General features: G+C 44.2%; 1 protein-coding gene across 1 annotated transcript in view; it reads left to right on the forward strand.

Moving 5' to 3' along the window:
• LOC115408996 (retinoic acid receptor beta-like) overlaps nt 1-17438 on the forward strand; it is a gene marked incomplete at its 3' end in the record, with an annotated part of 82135 nt that extends 64697 nt beyond the window's left edge. The window contains exons 6-8 of the mRNA XM_030119957.1: nt 8521-8725; nt 13577-13735; nt 17191-17438. Of these exons, the coding sequence (XP_029975817.1) occupies nt 8521-8725; nt 13577-13735; nt 17191-17438 (612 nt within the window). The remainder of the gene's footprint in view (nt 1-8520; nt 8726-13576; nt 13736-17190) is intronic.
• Nucleotides 17439-24936: the final 7498 nt, after the last annotated feature.

The following is a 24936-nucleotide window of genomic DNA, read 5'->3' on the forward strand; positions in this document are numbered from 1 at the left end:
TACGTAAACACACCTCGGTCCCAGGTCTGCCTGCCCGGATTCAAATATTTACCTTCCAAATCCTCTCCTGCTGCTCGCTGGGTAAGAACCTGGTGGTGGCGGTGGTGATGGTGGTGTGTGTGTGTGTGTGTGTGTGTGTGTGTGTGTGGGGGGGGGAGATTCCCATTAAGACGACTATCAAACCTCATTGGATGATCTACTCAACCCACCAATCAGGAGTCGGAGAGATCCGATTAATTGATCCGGTCGATTCGCTTCTTCATGTCGAGCAGCCATCTATAAACACAGATTAGATCTCTCTCTCACACACACACACACACACACACACACACACACACACATACATACACACACACACACACACACACACACACACACACACCACACCACACACACACACACACACACACACAGAGGGACGTTTCTCCGCCTGTAATCTTTTCTGGGATGCTCGTCTGGTTTCTTGTTTCTTTCATTGGTTGAAATTTGTCGCTCAGTCTGCGTTTGCTAATGGTGCCGTGCGGGTTTTTTTTTTTTTTTTCTTAACGGTGCACAGATGTGGAAATGTCTGCCCGTCCGCCGACGGCTGAATGTTTGTTTGTTACTCAGGAGTTGTTAAGTAGAGCGATGTCCTGTACTGATGCAGCGGCGGTAATGAGATGGAAAAAGGCAAATGGCTGCGTCTCTTCCTCTCCTGTCTGCCGTGCACGCCCGGCCGTGGAGGAGGAGGAGGAGGAGGAGGGGTGGGGGGGGAGGAGGAGGAGGAGGAGGAGGAGGAGGGGGGGGGGGGAGGGGGGGAGGGGAGGAGGGGAGGAGGAGGAGGAGGGGGGGGGGAGGAGGAGGAGGAGGAGGAGGAGGGGAGGGGGGGAGGAGGAGGAGGAGGAGGAGGAGGAGGAGGAGGGGGGGGAGGGGGGGGGGGGGGGGGGGGGAGGGGAGGAGGAGGAGGAGGAGGAGGAGGAGGAGGAGGAGGGTGGGGGAGGAGGGGAGGAGGAGGGGGGGGTGGGGGGGGGGGGGAGGGGAGGAGGAGGAGGGGGAGGAGGGGAGGAGGAGGAGGAGGAGGCCCTGATTCCATTAGCATGTGTTGCTCAGAGGAAGAGGAGAAAACGGCCCGGAGGATGGATGTTTCTTACTTTGTGACCTGGACTGAAGGTCACAGCTGAAGCAGAGGAAACAGGGATTTATCAGTTTATCAGAACATCTGAAGAGCTCAGTTTGAGTCTGCATGTAGAGGAGGAGGTCTGAGTCTGAACCAGGACTGGACCAGAGAGGGTCAGAGGTCTCTGAACCAGAACTGGTTTCTGGAACATGATGCTGAGTTGACTGGACTCCAGAGACCTCCACAGTCCCAGATCTGAGTCCAGCAGAGCTCCTTTGGGATACTGATGAATGACTCCAGCCCCATGTTGAATCCACTAAGAACTGATTCGGTCTGAACGCGGGTTTAATGATGGGTTCCACTGATCCAGTGCCAGGTGTTTGGAACCACCTGTCGGTTCATTTGGATGTAAACTAAAGGCTTAACAGTGCTGGGATCTCATGGTTTTCACTGGTTTTGTTGTCATATCAGTGGGTTATCAGCGTCTTCCACACATGGATCTGGTGAGATGTGGATCCGAGTCGGAGTCCAGACTCGCTTTATGCTAATCTGGAGGAACTGCATTAGGAAAGATGGACTTGAAGTCTGTTATTTTACATTTCTCAAAGTTTCATGGTTGCCTGTTTTTGTTGTTTGTTCTGTAAATCAAAGCACTGAATGACATTATTTCCATTTGGAATAAAGGAGAAGTCGTTCTGCATCTTCTAAATGTTTTATTCAAACACATTTCTATAAATAGCCAAATGAGAGAAACATTTCCTCAGCTGTTTATTCCACAAACATCACCTCACTACAGTTTCATTCTAATCTTTCAGGACATTGATACATTATTGATTTGGCTGTTGAGTGAAGCCAGACTTGATTTGTCATCTTTTAGACACGCTGACAGCTGCGTCTGTAAACAGAGCAGATCTCCACCCTCCTTCTCTCACACACCGTCAGCCACACAGCTGACGTTACGTAAGGAGCAAAAATAGCAGCATGGATGATTTCTGGAGGGGCGGATGATCCCAGTCTCCGCAAGATGATCTGAATCGCCTGGAAACCGTGACTAACCGTGCAGGACGGGGACAGCGATAGCAAAGAGTAGCTCCAGTTTGCTAATGTAAGTGTCTTAAATTAAGTGAAAACCAAACCAGCTAATGGGGGGCGGGGCTTTGGGGTTGCGGTGAATCATTGATAATGTGATGGGTATGTGATGCTAGTGATGGGTCTCACCTTATGGCCTGTCCACAAATAATACACCACAATCAAAGTCAGTTCATCATTGAAGGATCGGGATCTGATATACATAAGATAATCCGGGACACCATCCCTTTAACACAGGGGTGTTCAACCTGCGGCTCTGGAGCCACATGTGGCTCTTCAGTCCCTCTGTAGCGGCTCCATGAAGCTTCACAACACAAAACATGAATAAACATTTAACTTGTTTTTATTGTAGTAACACTACAGTATTCTTCAAATGATTTGCCACTCTTAATTCAAAAGGAATACAAAAGGGCACAAGTAAAATTGGGTAAAACAGCTAAATCCACAAAAATTGGGGGAAAATTATAGAATGACTGAAAAAAACTCAAATATGTTGAAATTCTCGAAGAAGAAAAGTAATATGGTAAAAAAACAAAAAAAAAGCATGCAAAACCGGCTACAAAGCGGTAAAACGGTTTAAACAGCTACAATTTTCAAAATTATCAACAAAAAAAAAGCTCAAAAGCGGAACAAAACTGTTCAATGAGATATAGAACTACGTGAAGTGTGGTGAAATGTTCACTGTCTCAACTAGTTGAAACTTACATACATCATGAGATACAGGTCGTGCTTCTTCATGAGCAGCATTGGCCTCATTATAAAGGTTAAATGTGCTTTTTGGCTCCGGAACTACACTGTAAAAAACAAAAAAAATCCGGCAGCTGGGTGCCAGAAAAATACATAAATAACAGAAAATTACTTTCTCTTAAAAATACAGTTTTTTTTTTTTCGTAATTAAAATACAGTTTGTACTTGTTATTTTACAAGATTTTTTCCTTAATTTACGGTTGTTTAATGTTTTATTATAAACATTTAACGTTATAAAACAATGAAATTATTGAATGTGATTCGCCTTTCAAAACAGATAATAAACAAAACACTACGGGAACCTTTGGCAGACGTGACGTGTACGTTACATTTGACATGTAAAATCACAGTTTATTTTTGTGAATTAATCGTTTTTTGATATTACAGAAAAAAAATTGTAAAATAAACAGTAAAATACTGTTATATTACTTTTTTTTTTACAGTGTACTTGACTTGATGGAAAGTCACGAAAAAGGCTCTTTTGGTCATAAAGGTTGCACAACCCTGATTTAACAGGTTGCTTTAACAGTTGCTAATTCCAAGATACACTAAACCATTGGGTTGGAATTTGGATGGAAATGAGTTATTAATAATTACCAAAGTTAACTAACCCCTTAGGATTTACCGTTATCCACCGTTCAGTTTTCGATAGGCCTGCACAATATATCGTTTGAACATCGCCATCGCAATGTGCACATGTGCAATAGTCACATCGCAGGATGTGCAATATTTTTTTATTATTATTATTATTATTAACTTTTGTTTTGCTTCGTAAAAGCAGCAAGGTGCTCCATGCTCTGCACAGCTGCACTCTCTTCCTCCCTCCTGCTCGGCACTCACCGCCCCCCTCCCTCCTCCACAGCAGAGAGGAGAGGGGAGGGGCCGCTCTCAGGTACACTCTGAACACAGGCGACATGCAGGAGGAAGCAACTGAGGATTTAGTCCTCAAAAGAAGGTCAACATCCAAATTTGGATGTATTTCGACTGTAAAAAAGATGATACAGAACAAAAAAACGTTCTCTGCCGACAGTGCCTCGTCGTGGTTGCCTCACACGAGGTAATACGTCAAACCCTGTTGGACCATTTGAAACGCCATCACAAGCTCCTGTATTTCCAGGACAATTACAGAAGCCTTTGCGGCATACACCGTATGATAGGAACTCCAAACAGCATCGACAATCATGGATTGCAATAACTTTTTACCTAGCAAAAGACATGGTGCCATTGAACACAGTGGATCATTAAAGAGGGATTTAAAAAAATGATCCGCACGCTCGACAAGCGGTATGAAACACCACGTATTTCTCTCAAGTGGCCATCTCCCCAAATACAGCTATTCAGGTCATCTGGTGAAAATTTTTCTATTTTAATATTGCAATATATATTGCAATATATTGCAAGCCCCAAAAAATCGCAATGTCAGTTTTTTCCAATATCGTGCAGCCCTAGTTTTCGATCAGACATGAGAGCTGTGCAGACGAGACGACCGTGCTCGGTGGTGGAGTGGTCGGAAGGTTACGGTCCTCGTCTCCGTGCTTTGGCCGACAGTTATGTTGTGATAAGAACCAATCCGTCGTCTCCGTCAACTATGTCTCGGTCAAGTTTCTTTCCATCCAAATGAGAGCTACGGGACGGAACAACTTCGGTGGGCGGAGCTAGACCGTCCACTACTCCTGGTTCCAGAGCCATCATGTGTGAGTTGGTGAGGTTGCCAAACAAGCAGCGCAGCAATCCAGGGCGGGGGGGGGGGGGGGGGGGGGGGGGGGGGGGACACGTAATATTACTTATTGGACCTTTGAAATTCAACAGGAACGTGATGAATGAACCCTTGGATTGGAATATTCATGACGGAGCAAACAGCAGGGGGCGCAGTCCACTTTTTTCAGGCACTCCCTGGATGAACGTCCGGCGCCGCTGTGCACGCAGATGATTCAACAACCATCAAAAAAGCCCTGGAATCACAAATGATGTAGGAAGCAGCAGCCGTCGGAATCTGCAGGGTTTTAATGAAAAGAGACGTGGCAGCGGAAAAAAAAAAAAAAAAACATCTCTGGTTAATGCATGAAGCTGCATATTAATGCTTCTGAAAATGCAAAGAAGCTGAATCCCATTCAGGCTGAGTGAATGAATCCTGCTGATGAAAGCCGGCGCCACTTGTTTAGTGTTTGTATTCTGACGGGTTCAAACCATCGGAATTCAACCTTTGACCTTTACTAAAGCCTCCCTGGCAGAGCTCAGATCGAAACCCATCGGTTTAATGTGGGTTTAACCACTGAGTGACCACAGCCCAGCCCAAACAATGACGGAGAATCTACGCTTTACCGTTCACACCAGGTACTCATTACCAGAACCCTGCATGAGGCGTGGAAAACTGATTGCACGTCTGTGTGTGTGTGTGTGTGTGTGAGATCAGCTAAGAATGAAATCGCTGAGAAACATCTGCTGCGAACAGATGGATTTAAATGAGGGGAAGATAAATTACTGCAGGGCTGTCAAACAGAGGGCCTGCGGCCCAAAGCCGGCCCGCTCCAGGCTCCAAACCGCCAAGAAAATGGACAGAAATTCACAGAAAATATGGATTTATAGAAAAAAAAGAAAAAAAAAGTAACACAGTAAACAACACCGGGAGCTGGGCTAAGAAGCTAGCAAGCCAGCATTAGCCCCAAAACCACGCTGTCAGGGGAGTCTGGAAAAATACCCATAATGCAACAGCCAGAGGAGAACATTTTTGGACATTTCATTGTATTTTCTACCAGAAAGTTTGATTAAAACTGGTTCTGTGTTGAGATCTGAAACAAATCAGAACGTTTTAGAACAAAAACAAAGAGAAAGGCTGAATTTGAGAAGTACAATTGATTTTTTTATTTAAAACGTCTTATAATTAAAGCCAACAGTGTGTGTGTGTGTCAAAGTGATTTATGAATCAGCGTTTTCTTCTTTTTGTTTTATTTGCATACCACTCCAGTTTTTCTAAAATGGTTCAATCTCCAGGATAAAGCTGCTAAAGAAGGTAAAACAGTTAAACATGCCATGATAGTTTGAATTAGTAATAACAAAAAGATAGACATCACATTAATAAAAAATAAATAAAAAAAGTAAAAAAAAAAAAAAACTCCAAATTAAATGATTAAGTGGTAGTACAGCTTTTTAGTGGAAAAGCTAATTAAGTAAAATTAAGAAAAATGTAAAAAAACAAAACAAAAGGGGGGGTGCAGAAAGAGAAAGAAGAAAAATGTAAAAAAATTAAAACTAAGAAGAAAAGGACGCAAAAAGGAAAACAAAATGTTAGTACAGCTAAACTAATCTAACCATGAGGAATATAAAGCTCATTTCCTTAACTGCTAAAATAGCAAAGGTGCAAAAAAAATGTGGTTAGATTCAGTTTCAGCCACTGGAAAATGGTTTAAAATCCTCTTCGCTGTAATTTCCTGTTATCAAAGTTTTTAAAGAAAGTTTAATAAAACTGACAGCAACTCAGAGGAGATTCGATGTCAGCAGAAGCGTTTCGGTTGTGGAAAGTAAAGTTGCTGAGTTTTTGTGCGACCGGTCAGAGGCGACGGTGAAGGGTTGAGGAGCTGGAGGCCGACCCATCGCCGCTTTCTGGCTGCTGCTCAGCCGCCGCCGCCGCCGCCGCCGCCGCCGCCACCGCGCTCAACAGCACATTTCCACGGTGAAGGACGGCCATGTCGTGCACGAGGAGAAGATCAAACACTGTGTGTGTGTGTGTGTGTGTGTGTGTGTGTGTGTGTGTGTGTGTGTGTGTGTGTGTGTGTGTGTGTGTGTGAGGGCCTGGCCAGCCGGTGCGAGTCACCGCCAGCAGCCATGTTTTATTCTGTTTCATGTTGCAGACACGCCTGCCACTCACTGTCAGAGCCGGCCCACTCAATCGCTTCAAAGGCTGCTGTGGGCTCCACATCCAGCATCACCGGATTCATTAGGCACACACACACACACACTCATACAACACATCACACACACTCGGGGAGAAGGTTATTCTCTGGGAAGTGAGTGGAAGGTCATTGTTTCGGTAGTACCTGCTGAAGCGCCTCAATCAGCTCGCACGCCGTGACAGACGTTGACCGAGGGTCGACGATGGTCTGAGAGCAAAAGCTTCACCTGATTCACTCTGAAATGACATCAAATTTATAGAAATCAATGAAAACATGAATGTGAGGAGAGAAGCGGACTTGGTTGTGCCCCCTGGTGCCTGGATGCAACGTAACGCTAATTTAAGTCCGAATTTGCGTCAAACATTGACTGTATTCATATCCAGAGTTTGGTTCATCTCGTTGTTTACTAGCATGTCTGCCGTTTTTAAACCCAATATACAAGTCCAAATTGTTAAAAAAAAAAAAGCAAGTACTTGAAGAATTACAAAATTTACTATTAAAAAATTAAACGACAGAAATTAGTTAAATGAATCCAAGAAATTAAACTCATCAGAAGTTAGTCCGGTCTGCCACCAGCAAGAAACATCAGTTGTGCCCCCTGGTTACTGGACAGGTAGGAAAACTCACTCATTTTTAGCACTTTTACTCAAGGTTTACCTTTAAAATAATAATAATAAAAAAGCTTTGTGTTTCATTTCAGATATTAAAAATCATCCAGTAAATTTGGCAAATTTTCAGATTCGCTGTCACATTTATTATTTTTATTTAGTAAGTATTTTTAGCTATTAAAAAAAGGATAAAATTGAACTTGACATAAAACTGTCACTTCGGTGCCTTAATGCCAAAAATGTAAAAAAAAAAAAAAAAAAAATTAATCAAATGAAGACAGAATGTTTGTATACTGCGGGTTTTAGTACAAACTCAACGATTCGGATTTTAATCAAGGAAAAAGACTTCCACCCTTAAGATTATTTTTACAAACTGGACTAATTTCAACTTGCTAATTCCACTCAAAAAACATAAAAATAAAGACTGAATCAGCACATAGACACCAAGAGATGATCAGAAAGGGTAATTTTACTGCCTCCTGGTGGCTGATTTCAGCATAATTCATGGATGTTTGCATTTGAAAATTGAGCTTTGAAGACGTTGAATTTAAAGCGATACTTCAACATTTTGGCAAATTGGCCCATTTAGCGCAGTATCACCTCTGGATAAACAACAGCTCGCCCTCACAAAAAAAGTATGCTGTTCGAAATGACTAAGGAATTGCACTAAATGGGCCAATTTGCCAAAATGTTGAAGTATTGCTTTAAAGTAACATTTTCAAATGATGCATGTTATTTTAAGATCATGAAAATGACTTAAACTGACTGGAAAACGTGTCAGCATGACAGTAAGATTTATGACATATACCATCACCAGCCAGCAGGGGGAGTGTGGAGCCACTGGAACAGCTCATATTAGGACGGCATTGGAGTTATTGAATGGAGAAGTAAATTTGCTGATATTGTTCTTCTGATTTTAATCTTTGAAAGAGACAGAAAAAATATGCAGCATATGATATATTCAGTAGGGGGCGACGGTGACCCTAACAAAGGCGTTCAGTGGGAAGTTTTTAAAGTTTTTCCATGGACAGCGTCCCATTCGCTGAACTTCTGCTGACTGGCGTCTCCTTCCTCCTCCCTCCTCCCTCAGATCCTGCGCATCTGTACGAGGTACACCCCCGACCAGGACACCATGACCTTCTCGGACGGACTCACCCTCAACCGGACACAGATGCACAACGCTGGCTTCGGCCCCCTCACAGACCTGGTCTTCACCTTTGCCAACCAGCTGCTGCCCATCGAGATGGACGACACGGAGACGGGGCTCCTCAGCGCCATCTGTCTCATCTCCGGAGGTGGGTAGCAGCCAGAGGAAGGACACAGGTGTCTGAGAGAAACTCCTGACAGGCTGAAGCTAAACTTCCATTGAAGCTGAGAGCTCCTGTCTGATGGTTTTATCACGATGGAGTTCACATCTACTGCTGTAGACTGTTAGAGCAGAAAACCGCAACAGGTTGAAACCCAAAAGTTCCTGTATGGGTCTGTTCTTTTGTCTGGCTGTAGGGGGTTGGTTGGTTGGTTAGTTGGGTCATTTGTTTGTTGTTTCATTGGTTGATTTACAGTTTGGTTCATTGGTTGGTTGGTTATTTGATTCATTTGTGGGTTGGTTACTTGGTTCATTTGTTGGATGTTTCATTGGTTAATTTATTGGATGGTTCATTAGTTGGTTGTTTCACTGGTTGGTGGGCTCAATGGTAGGTTTCTTGGTCGGTCGTGTCATTGGTTGGTTAGTTCATTAGTTCATTGGTTGTTTGGTTGGTTCCTGTGTCCATTTGTTGATGGTTTTATTGGCTGGTACATTGGTTCGTTGGTTAATTGGTTCATTGGTTGGTTCATGTGCTCATTTGTTGGTTGTTTCACCGGTTAGTTCATTTGTTGGTTGGTTCATTGGCTGGTTCACTGGGGGTTGGCTTGTTGGTTAGTTGGGTCATTTGTTTGTTGTTTCATTGCTTGATTTATTGTTTGGTTCATTTGTTGGTTGGTTTCTTGTTTCATTTGTTGGTTGGTTTCTTGTTTCATTTGTTGGTTGGTTTCTTGTTTCATTTGTTGGTTGGGTCATTGGTTCATTGGTTGGTTGGTTATTTGTTTCATTTGTTGGATGTTTCATTGGTTAATTTATTGGATGGTTCATTGGTTGGTTGGTTCATTTGTTGGTTATTTGGTTCATTAGTTGGTTGTTTCATTGGTTGGTGGTGGCTCAATAGTTGTTTCTTGGTCGGTCTTTCATTGGTTTGTTAGTTCATTAGTTCATCGGTTGTTTGGTTGGTTCCTGTGTCCATTTGTTGGTGGTTTTATTGGCTGGTACATTGGTTCGTTGGTTCATTGGTTGGTTGTTTCATGTGCTCATTTGTTGGTTGTTTCACTGGTTAGTTCATTGTTGTTGGTGTCATTTGGCTGGTTCATTTGTTGGTGGTTCATTGGCTGGTTCATTGGTTGGTTGGTTATTTGTTTCAGTTGCTGTTTGGTTGGTTCAGTTGTTTGTTTCATTATTTTTTCCATCGGTTGACTGTGAGTGAACAAGTGACGTCTTTTTTTCTGCTCAACGCCATCTGTCACATACGTTTTGCAACCAGAGTTTCTTCTGCTGTGTGGTTTGTGAATTATTTTGCGATTGGTCAGATATTGTTTAGATTCAAGATTCAAGAAACTTTATTTTTATACCAGTTCACTTCTGCATTCCTGCAGCTCCATAAGGTCACTAACAATTTATAATTTTTCACCCAATTTTCTAATATTATATATTGGTAATATAACAGTCAAAAGCAAAGCTTTTCATTAAAATCAGTACTTTGAAGCTATGTTATAATGCCGGTGCTTTTTTTTTCTGAATTAATTAGTAGCTTTAAATGAATCAAAAGAAGTGCCTTCATCATGATTTCTTCTCAAAACTCAGAAGGTGTCTCCATGACCTTTGCATGTTTCCTGGTTTCCGGTTGAAGCTCTCATCAGTCCCACTTTGAAATCCACTGGATCATGATAATGTCATGTTGTGCATTACTGTTGTATTACTGTTGTGTATTGACTACTTGACGTGACATTGCGGTCCATCGCGGTGCCTCCCACCGTGGGTTGAGCACCGCCGCGGTGCATCCTGAGTGTGGGCGGCGCGGCGTTGGCGGCGGCTTGCACCTCGGTTACGTCAGGCGTGGAGCTGGTGGCGTGTTGGCTGGACGACTTCAGGTGCAGTGGATGAACTGATCCACTGCTCGTCAAGCCATGCCCCCCTTCCTCACACACACACACACACACACACACACACACACACACACACACACACACTCACACACCCCCCCAGCTCAGCCGCCCCGATCGATTGCACCGCTTAAATATTGAGTGGAGCTGCAGCTCAGCTTGGGATGAAAGTGAAGCCCGGCTCCGCGGGAGGCTGTAACCAGGTCAGACTCCGGCTGACAGCAGCCAGGCGGGCTGGAGGACGGGTGGGGGGGTGTACAGGTGTGTCACCCCTCTGTTTGAAACCCCCCCCCCCCAACACACACACACACACACACACACACACACACACACACTCACACACTCACACTCACAGGTAACCCGCCCACGCTGCCTGTTTTCCACCGAGACACCCGAGGAGTCCCTCCTGTCACACTGCGCACACACACACACACACACACACACACACACACACACACACACACACACACACACACACACAGAAAGTTTCCGAACCAAAGCCTGACAGACTCTGGCTTCTCATTACCCCCCCTCTACCCCCCCACCCATCAGCCTCCACGGCTGCCGGCTCTCCTCTCCATTCAACAAGTTATATTTATATCCTCAATCCACACAGCCTTGGCAAACATTACACACTCTTGCATAATCCATGAAAGTAGAAGAGCTGCTGGTGATGTGGAGTCACACACACACACACACACACACACACACACACACACACACACACACACACCACACACACACCTGGACTGGGGTCCAGAGAGTCCAGAGCCACACTGCCACCTGCTGGACACACCAGGAGAAACACCTGCAAACAGAGTTAAATCACAAAACCCACACAATTAACCAACATCAGACTGTTATTTTAATCAGTATTATTGATACTCGAAACAACTGAAGTCATATTTTAGTGTCTATAATATTCAATATTATCCTTATCATATATTTATTTAATGTTTTTGTTTTCATTCATGCAAGGGTTGTAGTGATTATTATTATTATTATTATTATTATTGTTATTATTATTATTATTATTATTGTTATTATTAGTTTACTATAATATTGATCATAGAGATACTTTATCAGTAGCGTTAATTAATAGATTGTCATTCATATTTGTACTTTTATACTATATGAATTATTGATAAATATTCTAGGCATAGGTTATGCAGTTAGTAAAGGTTTTTCTTTTCCTTTAAAGTGTACATTTTTTGTCTCACTCATTTTTTTTAAAGGTGCATTAAGGAGTTTAAGACATTAAAAGTACATATTTTTCACCATAAAATATGTTACAAATATCCAATGATGTGTAGAATGTGCCTTACATATTAATTGCAAGTACCGCTAACAGCGCTAACTTGTCACTTGAATAGTTGCACTGCTGGTCCGGCATTTATTTATTTATTTATTTATTTATTTATTTATTTATTTATTTATTTTGTTTTAGTATTGTTAGGGTGAATATTTTCATGTCATACATTAAACTGTACATTTTTAAGGCATATTTTAATTAGGTAATTAATAGTGAAGTGAAAATATTTCAAAATAAGCTCAAACAACTGAAAAAAAACTTATTTAAATCAAATGAATCACAGTTTTTTTCAATCAAAACTCAAATCATCAAGATGTAACAAAGAAATTTTGAATATTTTTTTCAGACCAATACTTTTACACCTAAGTTTTCACTGAGTACTGTGTCAGTTTTCTTTTCTTAAAGCTAGGGTAGACGATGTTGTCCAAAAGCACTTTTTGTCATACTGAGTGAAATGCTCCTCGCCCCCTGGGAGAAGTCGAGACATTATGTGGACGGAAAAAGGTGCGGAAAAATTCTGACCACTGTAGCGGCCACAGGAGTGTAAAAACTCCGACCAGGCGCGGACCGCTTTTAAGAAACCAATCAAATCCCTTCGCCGTTCTACCAGCCCCCTGCCGCACATTCAATGGCGTGCACTGGCCCTGGTTCAGAGCGCGTTGCCAAGGCGCTCTCGGCGCTCGCGGCTCGCGTGAAAAATAGAAGGAAGAGGAGCGGCGCGCTGCGCTCTTATGCGCGTTGTGTGCGGCAGTCAGAAAGGTTAATGACACTGGAGGCGATCACAAACTCCGTGCGCATGGCGCTTCCGTGCGCATGGCGCTTCCGTGCGCGCGCGGCACTTCCACGTCCAGTGCGTTCGCTCCCAACGGGAGCTCCTCCAATGGGCTGGGAGCTGGGCGGAGCCTTGGGGAGATGCTACATTCGTGTTACATGCTAGTTTTCCAAGATCGCCAACCCTAGCTTTACATAAAAGGTAAAAAGTGTTCCAGAAGACTAGAAAACTGCTGGATGTGACTCACTGCTGCCACCTAGCCATTAAAACTGGCATCACATGAGCATGACACGATGTGAATCTAAAGGCTTTTTGTAAAAATGATACATAAATTATTCCAAAAACGTGTTGTTGTTTTTTTTATTAATTGGTAAGTTAAAAAACTTTAAGGAAACCGAGACAAAAACTTAACTAGCTGTTCGCTGGCCTTCTGCAACCCGCCACACCGGCCAAAACTGATGATTAGTGGAGTCAGAAAAGGTCCTTCAGAGGAAATGAAAGGATCTGAATGAGTCCTGAAGAGTCGCTTGGTGGGAAATGACGAACGGCTGCGGATCAAAAAGCGTGTCGGCGTTGTTCCTCCCCTGCTGTTCGACACGCCGCCGCTATCAGAGCCGAACAGCGACTCTGAAAAGAAGAGATCCAGATGAGTTTTCTGCTCCACTTATCTGATCGTAGCCATCTCTGAAATCTGTGCGAATGGGTGGAGATAATGAGATCCCGGCTTCCTTCTGCATGGAGGCAGGCTTCACGCATCAGCCTCCGCTTCCGTCTGCATCGCATGACTCTGACTGTATCTGTGTGTGTGTGTGTGTGTGTGTGTGTGTGTGTGTGTGTGTGTGTGTGTGTGTGTGTGTGTGTGTGTCTCAGACCGTCAGGACCTGGAGGAGCCCTCCAAGGTGGACCAGCTCCAGGAGCCGCTGCTGGAGGCCCTGAAGATTTACGTGAGGAAGCGTCGGCCCAGCAAACCGCACATGTTCCCCAAAACCCTGATGAAGATCACCGACCTGCGCAGCATCAGCGCCAAGGGTGAGCACGTGGAGAGACCTTCCAGCGGTGATCGGCACCGCTGCCGGCAGCTTAGCGCCGTAGTGCCAAGGAGCAAAGGAGGAGCGGTGGTGAAACTCATTGGTAGCGAATACTTTCTGATAGTAATGAGCAGTTTGGTCTGAAGGTGGGCAAATCTTAGCTTCGTTTGCAAGCCAGAGAAGTGTAGTGACCAGATACAAGCTAGCTTCCTGAACAGAGTCGTCAATTCAGCTTCATTTAGAAAGCGCCAAATACAACACAGCCATTTCCAGGCTGCCTTTGCAGAGAGATTACGTTCCATGACGTGGTAGAGCGGATCAATCAAAAACCAAATCAAATCAAATCAAATCAAATCAAATCAGCCTTTATTTTAAAGCACCTTTAATACATAAAAGCAAAACAAAGTGATTTTTCAGCATTTAAAAAGAAGAAAATATTACAAAATAAACCCGTCCCTCCCACCCACAATATATAAACACACTACATGTACATGCACACGTACACACACTCACACACTCACAGGACGCTCCAGGGAGACATGGCATGGCACTATGGATCAGGGAAAACACCGAGTCCTCCAGGTTCCATGACCGTAGTAGAACGGACCAATCACAGTCCTACTTCTAATTAAAGCATTTTGCTTCCGGTTTCATTTTCACGACTGCATGAGGATCAAAGCAAAACCACGAGTTCATGAAAACCTGGTAGAGGTTCAATAAATCCAGTCTTTAGAGAAGAATATGACATTTTTAAGCTTCAATTTTCATCTGTCGGAAGAAATTTAAAGCGGCTGTATCCTGCTTTTTTAGCTCGTCCAAACCCTATTATTGGCATTAACATGGTGATAATTTATTTTTGGCGCTAAGGAAAAGTAATTTTGTGTGAAATAAAAGATTTTCTGGGGCTAATTCTGAAATCCGGAAGAGAAAACACTCTGTTTAACTTGCCTCTCCCCCTGTGGACTTTGACAGAGAGCGTACTTCAACCAATCAGCGTTTCAAAACAATTACGCTGGCTAGCTTTAGCTCTTTAGCTCTAGCTTCTCTACACGCAAAGACACGAGAAAACATCTTTGAAACTCACCAAGCGCAGACCCTTCAGACCCTTCAGACCCTTCAGACCCCTCAGACTCTTGCTCTTGCTTGATTGTTGCTTTCAGACGATGGTTAAAGTTTATCTCCGTAGTTGGAGATATAAAAAGAGGCAACACTGGCCCTGGGGAGGGGTGGGGGTGGGGGGGGGGGGGGGGGGGGGGGCCTCCTCAGTGGAAAATGCAAATCAGCTGCTGCTGGTCAGAGGACAGTGGGCGTGTTGTCTGTGGGGGTGGGGTGGGAGAAGAGTGGTGGGGAGGAGTTCAACTTTGTGACGTACTTAGGTTTGAAGAGTTTCAAACGAGCTGTTCTCTACCCGAAGGGAGGGGCTGCTGTAGAGAGCAGCAGACTGGAAGAGATTACTCAGACATGCGTGGAAGGAGGCAAATAACATTTTGGGGGTGGTTTGAAAGGGAAATCAACTTTGTTACATGCAGAAAACCTTAAAAAAAGTGGATTTTGGATGATATAGATCCTTTAAATTTATTCTTGGATTTGATGAATCCCAATCCAGTTCCAACATTTTCTAGATGTAAATGAGTTTTTTTCACACATTGAGGTGAAAGCTTTAACTTGTGGGTATTTATTGGTAAATATACCATCAGTTTATCAGCGGCTTGTTGGGATTGATGGGAGTTTGGTGTTGTTGATCTAAAGCAGTCAGATTACTGTTCTTGTTCCCTTTGAGAACTTCAGAACGTTGTTAATGTGCTGAATCGACAATCCCCGAGTGGAACAAATAAACTGTTCCTGTGTAACAAACTGACAAAACCAGCCAGATAAAACATCCTTCCAGTCTACTGAAAAACATGAGGCAGCTTTCTTTATTCACGCTGACCCAGCCAGATCGTTCTTTGGTTATTTTTTTTTTAAATGAAGTCAAAACAGGTTTTCGTGAGACTTCATCACTAGATGTATTTGTGTAAAGATACTAAATTTCTATTGTTGATTCGTTCAACTTGAATTTCCTCCTCAGACAGATTTTTCTCGGTTTAAATGGTGACTCACCGCCTTCTCAGCTCTCCTCTCTGTATCGTCATTTGTTTTGACTCGTGCTTTTATTCGTCTCCCTAATCCTTTAAGAAGGGTTTCTTCTGGGTTTTCACTCTTCCTGGACTTCCTTCCTTTAAAGCGGCAGCAGCACAGATCACATGAAGGTCACGGAGCGGAAGGGATTTCTGCAGATTTAGCTTCGTTCATTCACCTCATTTAACTCTGACGTGATTTTAAAAATACTTGAAATTATTAGAGCGACTTCAACCAAACTGCCATGAAGTATAAATTTGCGTAACCGTCTGGTTTTAGAATGTTCTTCTCATCAGATATTAAGGATGGGGCCTGAAATCACTGCTAATTCACTACTAACTACAAATTGAAATTTGGTTTTGGTCTAAAGACATGAGATACTTGAGATCAATGAAGTTTGCATTGTAACTTTTTTTTTTAAATTTTAGATGAATTCTGCTTTAAAATCGGCCTCATTCCTAAATTTTCTCCTTTGTTTTGATTCAGTCTTTCTGTAAAATGAAGGGAAAAATACTTATTTAATACAATCGTTTCTGATGTATTCAAGCAAGTTAAAAACTTACCCTTTAAAAAACACTCTTTTATTGTTTCATATAACACATATTTACCTATATTTATATTTTTAATGTTTGTCTTTTAACCATTTTATTATATTTTTACTCTCAGTGTTCTGCTCTATAGCACGTTAACACTGCTGGAATGAAAAGCACACTAGAAATTAAATGTATTATTATTATTATTATTATTATTATTATTATTATTATTATTATTATTATTATTATTATTATTATCATAAGCAGATCATTTTTACAGTGTAGCTGAATTTCCGAATCTGATTTTTCACCAGAAATATCTGTAAATGTCTGAACCTTCAGCATCAGCAGCTCTGTGTCTTTGTGATGTTGTGACTGAACAGAAGCTACAGAAGAACAAATGAATACTTTATTGTGGAAACTCATTGATAATATCGACCATCTTGCTGCAGTCACATTATGAGTTCTGGGTCTTGCTCAAGAGAGTCTGACATGAGAATCAAACCTTCAAACTCACAAAGTCCTACATTTAAAGTGTGTTTCTTCAACCACTCGGCCACCACTGCCGCAGTGATTCGCATGAGCTTGATCAAAGAAAAGTATATCTGTCTGTTACTATCACACCGAACTCCTGTTGACTCCAGGAACAGGATGTTATTAATCCTTACTTCCTGTTCCTGAAACAATGTCACTCATGTTAGCATTAGCATTAGCCTGCATTCACGGTGCCGTCTGCTTGCTCTGCTTCCGTCATGCTGAAAGTCTCGATGTGTGACGGTGCGGGTGGTTCTGTGCGGCGTTGCAGGGGCGGAGCGCGTCATCTCGCTGAAGATGGAGATCCCGGGGTCGATGCCGCCGCTCATCCAGGAGATGCTGGAGAACTCGGAGGGCCAGGACGGCCAGAGCAGCAGCAGCAGCAGCACTTCAGCCGAGGCCGAGGAGAGCTCCAGCAGCAAGGGCAGCCCCAACCGGGACGCCGCCCCGCTGGAGTCGCCGGACTCCCCGGACCGGGAGGAGGAGCGGGAGGAGGAGGAGGAGCGGGAGGAAGAGGAGGAGCGGGAGGAAGAGGAGGAGGAGGAAGAGGAGGAGGCTCCTCCCGCTGCTCCCGCCACGCCGCCCGGCGACGACCCCTAAGGAGCCGCCACCGTGAAAACTCTGACGTTCCTTTGCACAAAAGAAAAAAAGAACATGGGCGGCAAGGAGCCACCCACCCTATAAGCCCCTCCCCCTCCCCCCCCCTCGCTCGGTATTCCCTTATCTTTCAATCTTCTTCCTATTTTTAACCTCCTTCAAAAGAAAACGCTCAACACGGAGGCCTCCAAGGATCAGCGCTTTGTGTATAAATTCTCAATCCAGCTCTTATTCTGGGAGGCGGGACTAAGACAGGAAGGGGGCGTGGCCTCCCCCCACCCCCTCCCCCCCATACTCCTCAGGTCTCCTGTGTAAATTATTATCTGCATGACGGGAGTTTGATAAGTGGTTTCTCTCACTCTGTCTCTCATGTCGGGATCATTGTACATACCATGGTATGGGTAGCTCTGTTTCTATGACGACTTTTGTGGTGCTTTTTTCTCATTGTCTTAAATATTATCTCCAAGGCGATACGTCAAGGTCGGAAAAGGAAGGACCGCCTGTAAAGTCCTTGGAGGAGTTATCTTAGAATGTTGTTGCATATAGACATTAAGGAAGTCTAATATTTTATATCCGTTCCTGTATCTAAACGCCGTCTTTTGTAACACTCCCCGGTTCGTGTCTCCCAGAATGCAACGCTTGTCTCCCGCTTAATCGACAGCCGAGTCTGTTCAAAAAACCGTCCGCACAACAGCAGACGCCTTGGATACACACTCATCAGACTGCGAGTTCGACTCCGTTCAGCCCGCGCAGGCTTCAGCTGCCGATGAACGCCTGCCGTCGGGTCTCACCCTCAACGTCCCGCTTCAGCTTTAACCGTTTAGCACTTTATCATCGCAACACCTCGCTTCACGCTGGTTAGCTAGTTAGCTGAACGCCTCGCTTCACGCTGGTTAGCTAGTTAGCTGAACGCCTCACTTCACGCTAGTTTGCTAGTTAGCAGAACATCTCGCTTCACGCTGGTTAGCTAGTTAGCTGAATGTCTCACTTCATGCTGGTTGACTAGTTAGCCGAGTTCAACTAGACTCCTGGGTCAAAAATGTCTTAGTTTCCTGTCTGTTGGCTTGAGTCATTCTCATTAATGTGACTCTCTTTTAGTTTTTTTTTTTTTTTTTGAGTAACTACATTTATTAGCTCCAAACATTAGCATCTAAATGTTTCAGTTATTTTAATTTGCCTGTCTTTATTTCCTAGCTTGAAACTCATACCAGCTCTGTATTTAAACTTGACTTGAACTTTTTTTTATAATATATTTTTTTTTAATATTTAACTTTTAATATTAGCACTTAGCTGCCTGGGATGAGAGTTTATGTGGACTTGGTTGTTAACTGGTCATTAGCAGTTCATTATCAGTTTGTTAGCATTCATTACTGGGTTGTTTGCGGGTCGTTAGCATCAACCTCACTGAAATCTTTTAATTTCACTTTTTACTCATATCAGCCTCAAGCTCGAATTCAAACTGCATGACATTTATTTTCTTAATATTAGCTTCTACGTAGCTTGATGTATTTATGATTTAAGTTCAACACTCATACATTAATATTGTCATTGAGTTGACTCACCTTTAGCTTCGCTTGATCAATATTTAATCTTAGCTCCAGAGGTTCGCATGTAGCGTATTGAAATAATTCCTTTTCGTCGGCTCTCAGTCTTTGTAAAGCTAGCCGTGCTTCAGTAGAAATTCAACTTATTCAGATGAACCCAGTTAGCTTCAGAATTTACATTTGCATGAATTTTACCTTTTAATCTTTGCACTGAAGAGACTCGGTGACTTTAGTTTTGCTGATTTACTCTAATATTGAATTCTAATATTAGCATACAGCTAAAAATAAGCTATTTAAGCTACACACAGTACCTTGGAAACTCATTTTCATTTGTAATTTAGCATTGGCGTTAAACACTGACTTTTGGCTTTATTTGTAATTTTAGCTTTGAACAGTATCTAACCTCCTAAAACGACATTCAGTCATTGGAGTCTGATTCTTCATGATTCATTAATTGAATTTTAAAATCAGGGAACAATTTGAAACACGGTCGTAACGTTACATCAGAGAAGGCTTGACGCTGCCTGTAAGCAGGAAGTAGAAATATTAGCTATCTTTTCAGCTTTGGTCCGAGTTCGGTTATCTGTTTGTCACAAATGTTTGTTCATAAATATTTAGAGTTATAAAGTGAAATTATAACCAGACACTCCAAAAGATTGTAGATGTGATAAATTACATTGAAATTCAAATAGAACATTTGTTCTAGTCTCAGTTAGCTTAACCGTTAGCGTCTTAGATTGTGGCTTCATCTATGATAGAATAGCTTGAAAAAAAAAAGTATCCAGAAATCAGATTATGGATTATTAATGACTGTTGTAAATATTGATCAATTACTGACCTCCATGTTCGTCGTCCTGTGCAATTCTTATCTACATTTCGCACTTTGCACTTTTTATGGATTAAATTTGCAGCTATTCATGTAAAATATCCGGAGTGTTTGGAAGGTTTATGATGGTTTGACCATTTTCTTGTCTTGCTGAGTGAGGTAGCATTCCCAAACTCTTAGCTGGATTTCCTTTACCTGCCCTTTCCATTAATGTAGACGTTTAAATTTAAAATACGTTCACCTGAAGCACAAATACTGTGCAGAAAATAAGCTAATATTTTAAATAAAATGACACTTGATGTTTCTTTTCATTTCATTGTTTCTGATCGGTGCAAACAGAACACTGTTGGACCTTTTTTTTTATTGCCTTCTTCAACGTTATGATTTGTTAGCAGTGTTGTGTTGTGCGACGAATTGGAGCAAATCTACATTTAAAAAAAAAAAAAAGATAAACCTCCGTTTTCCCGCCGCTGACTTAGCGTTTGCAGTTTCTTTGTGCAGTACTCGGTCGTTGTGAGAGCCTCAAGAGGATTTTCCCAAACCCCTGATGAGTGTCGGCCTAATGAGTGTGTATCTCCGCCCAGCTCTGCTCCGGCCTTACAGCAGAGCTCCTCAGCTCGCTGCTTCTCTTCAGAAGTGTCCTGTGGGGAACCAGCGGAGCACCGTGGTGAAGGGAGGGGGCGCTGCCGTCCTTAAAAAACACACTGACCACTGAGCCTTGTGGGTCGGGATGATTGTACGCCGACGCAGAAAGCACACATGGGGGTGGGGGGTGGGGTGGGGGGTGGGGCGAGCAGAGTCCACTCTGGAACGTCCAAACGCCTTCAGACCCGACGCGTAAAGCTGCTTTTCACTAGGCAAGCTGGAGGTGGGACAGAGACGGTCCCAGAACGCCACCTTCCTCACGTTAGAGAAGCCCAGACTGAATTACAGAAAACCTTCTGAATCCAGGACCCTGATCCTTCACGACCCGCTAGACTGTCTGAGCCAGGTCTCTATTCACTGACCGCACAGGCATGGGAGAACCGGTGGATTTGGAACCTGATGAGTGTCTGAGAAGGAACCCAAGGTCTGAAAGACAGGAACCACAGGAACGGATCCGATCTGCTCTGGTCCAGTCGGAATCCATTCCGGTCCAATCTGATCCTTTCTGTTTTGACACGGTCCCGTCCATTCTGATCTGTTCCAGTCTGATCCGTTCCATTTCAGTCTGTTCTCGCCCGATCCGTTCTGATTCAGTCCGATCTGTTTCGATCCAATCCAGGCTGATCTGCTTCGGTCTAGTCCAATCTATTCTGTTTTGATCCAGTGAACTCTGTTCCGATCCGATCCATTCCGTTTCTATTTCATGCGTTCCGATCCATTCCAGTGCAGTCTGATCCGTTTATTTCGATGAAATAATTAATCAATTTCGATCTCAATAATGGAATCTCCATAACAATAAAATGTCGATAATGATGGAATCTCGGTGACGTTGAAATGTGGTGCAGCCTGACGTGGAGGCGTCTCACACACCGACACGTTAACCGTCAACACTTCATCTCCTCGTTCGTCCGATAATACGGAACGATTGTTTGAAAGTCGTTTTTTTCCGGGGCAGTGATGGATTCTGGGTCACACACACACACACACACACACACACACACACACACACACACACAGAAACAGTCCAGACCAGCACATCTGCGTCCGTCGCTTCTCAGAACTCCGTCCCATCCGGGGAAGCAGAGCTTTCTGAGTGTGTGAATGTGAGTCGGTCAGAAGGAAGCTGTGCAGTGTGGAGGAAAGGAAACGCTCTTCCTCCACTTCTCCCTCCGTCTTTCTCTCCTGGTGAGAGAAGCAGGGACACGTCTCGCTCTTCATTTGATTGTTTGTTTGCTGTTTTTGGTTATTTGGGAGCTGGAAGATCTTCACAGCTGAAGAATGTCCATTTCCCCCCCGAAGGGACCGTCCTCTGCTCCTTCAGGAAAAAAAACACTTTGCTGAATTCCTCTCCTTCTTTTCTGTTGAATGTTGTACCGACGTAACTGTAATACTGTATCCAGCTCACTGCGGAGATGCTCTATACCTGCTGTGCGCTTTGCATTCCAATCGGCAGCTCTGTGGAGAAACATCCGCTCAGATCAACCAGACAAGGAGGAACCGGGCCGGTCTGAACCTGCAGACCAGCAGAACGGACCCAGAACGGAGAACATAGAGTCCCCTCACTGAGACCTTCTGTTCCCGTTACATGTCCAGACAGCAGAGCCGCTCCCCTCCCAGCAATCCTCAGCCAATCAGCTGCCGTCAATCAATCAACCCCAATCAATGGACGGCTTGTTGGCGATCCCACCCGACAGGGTTAGACCGATGTGAGGTTCTCCTCAATCAATGGGATCTCTGCCAGTGATCGGTCTGTGAACAGCAGCCTGAAGCTGACATGGCCTGAGTTTTACTTCCTGTTTGCTTTGAGCTGAAGAGTCGACTCTTCCAGTCAATTCATGGCGTTTGGAAATCCTGCTTCTTCCTGGAGATCTTCACTCCACTTTCAGAACTTCGTGATGTTTCATGAACTCCCTGAAACGTTCCCGGCTTGTAAAAAACTCTCCACAAATTGGTTTATTCTGAATTAAGTCATTCCGAATTTCATTTACAAACTTTGTTTTTCCATTAATGAATTATCGAATCCTTTTTAAGGCAGTGAAGCGTTCTGATTGGACCGGGGCAGCCGTGACGGTCTGACGTCTGCTGGAAGTGAACCAAACACGTTCCGCCCAGTTTTCTCTCTTTCTTTGATTCTGCAGCTTTAAAAATATCCACGTTGTTCTGCTTCAGTCCATCTGCTCTTTTCATGCTATCATTTCTTCTGAGGCTCCTGTTGAATAAACCGTCTCCGTATGAGTCAAACTGCGGGCGGCCATCTTGGAATATTGCGTCATCATGATAGACGAGCAGAACGAATCAAGTTGCCTCATTTACATAATATTCTGCTCCTGGAGGAGAAAAAATCCTCCAGTTTAAAGCTTTCAGGAGTTTATGTGGTCATTTTAGAGCAGAATTAACTTTTATTCAGATTTAAACAAGAATAAAGTCCCGTGTAAAGACTCTGAATGACCAGATGTTAAGGTCAAAGGTTAAAATCCAGCTCAGCAGCTGTTGAATTTTGGCTTTTCTCTAGATCAGGGATGGGTAACTGGTGGCCCTCACCCTCCCTCCGAACGGCCCCCCAATTATTTTTTTAAAAAGAAAAAAAATGTGTGTTTGGCTGCACACATTCGATTGCAATGACATACGTTGGCCACCAGATGGCACGCCCTCCGTGTCTCCAGTCTCCACCAGTGCAGAAGGCGGAAGAGAGAGGCACGCTGCCGAACCCCCCGCCCCCCCAAAAATGTGGACCTCTCCATCATTTAGGTTGCCCATCCCTGCTCTAGATTGTTTGCTCTTGAACATGATTCTCTCCCATTCTCTGCTCATTTTGGGAATCAACGATTGTCTTCCTCACTAACTGGCATTCGGGCGGCAGCGCTAGCAAAGGAGCTAAACTACTGCTAGCTTAACATTCCCGCCACCAATCGTCAGCTCATCAGTAAAAGAGCAGAAAGCCAGCGCCTCAGCAGGAGCCACATCATGTGACTGTGAAGCTCCAGTCCTTCGTCTCCAGCGGCTCTGCTGTCGTCCTGAAGCTATTCTGGGTGGAAACACCTCAGCTCCAGGTGTCGGCCCGGCGGCGGTCTGGGAGAACCTCCGCTCCAGTCACATGCAGTGTTGTATAATGGTGTGAATCAGAGCCCGTGCTGCTGGGGGTGGATGGACGGGGGAGCTGTTGTGGATCCTTCCCATCAGCCCCTGCTGTCCCAGTCAACCTGTGGGTTCTGCTCTCCATTGAAGATCTTGTCTTTGTTTGGACATTAACATCATGCTTTTTCTGTTCAGAGACTGTCTAACTTCACCATGAACTGTCCTGGCAAAGTAATAAAATCTATTTATTTTAAAGTTCTGGTGTGAGTGATTGACCTTCAACTGGAGGACAGACATTCCATCCTGAAAACCACGTCCATGAAGAGAAACACTGAGAATAATGGAGTGAGCCTGGTGGAGCAGAAGCCGTTTCCTCCCAGCGCTGTTGTCATGAACACAGACCTAACAAGCACAATTAGTAGTTACTAAACGTAACTCCAGTTCTACGAGTGTGTGCGTACCCACCTACGGGCTTCGCCATTGGTACTCCCCTTTGGCGCCAGCCAGTCACTGAGACAAATCCGAAACTGATGCGCCAATCCCCTACGCACGCTGGCATACTGCCATGCCCCTCACCAAGAGTATATAATCAGCGTGTGCACACTCTACTTCCTTCTTCTGAAACAGCCAGTAGAAAAGGAAGCAAGACAGCTGGGCCTGCACGTAGGTGGGCACGCACACACTCATATAACTGGAGTTACGTTTAGTAACTACTAATTCTACTTCGTGTGGTGCTTAGCCCACCTACGGGCTTCGCTATTGATACTCACCAAGGCGGAGGCCGTATGGATGAATGTACTCCCAGCTGGCATGCTGACAGGATTGACACGGAAAAAGTAAGAAAACAGGCTGTACACCCAGTACAGCCACATCAACCTCCAAGACATCAGCGGCAGGCAGCCTCTCGCTGAGGCGCCGCCCGAAGACATGTCCAAGCACTGTAACAACGGCACACACAAGCCGGCCGACAGGCGGTAAACCACGCCCAGTCTGGTTCCCCCCTGGGGAAGCAGAAGCCGGGCCGGACGAAAGCCAACACAGTTAAACGACAGAACTCCTGTTCTTGCTGAAAACTGACATGGCCACAGTATCTGTGCTTAGATCCATCAGATATGAATGCACAAAGGTGGACGCGGACGGACAGGGGGCAGCCTGGCAGATGTCATCCACCGTAAGACCTCTACACAGGGCTGCAGAGGCAGCCATGCTCCGTGTGGAATGAGCGTAAATCACCGCAGGTGGCGGGCGATTCAGCGTCTCGTAGGCAGCTATAGCACAGCAATAGCGCCCCTAACCCAGTGGGCAAGACACTATGAGGACAGCAGGGCTC

This window comes from Salarias fasciatus, chromosome 22, assembly GCF_902148845.1.
Source record: "Salarias fasciatus chromosome 22, fSalaFa1.1, whole genome shotgun sequence".
In the NCBI taxonomy this organism is placed as follows: Eukaryota; Metazoa; Chordata; class Actinopteri; order Blenniiformes; family Blenniidae; genus Salarias; species Salarias fasciatus.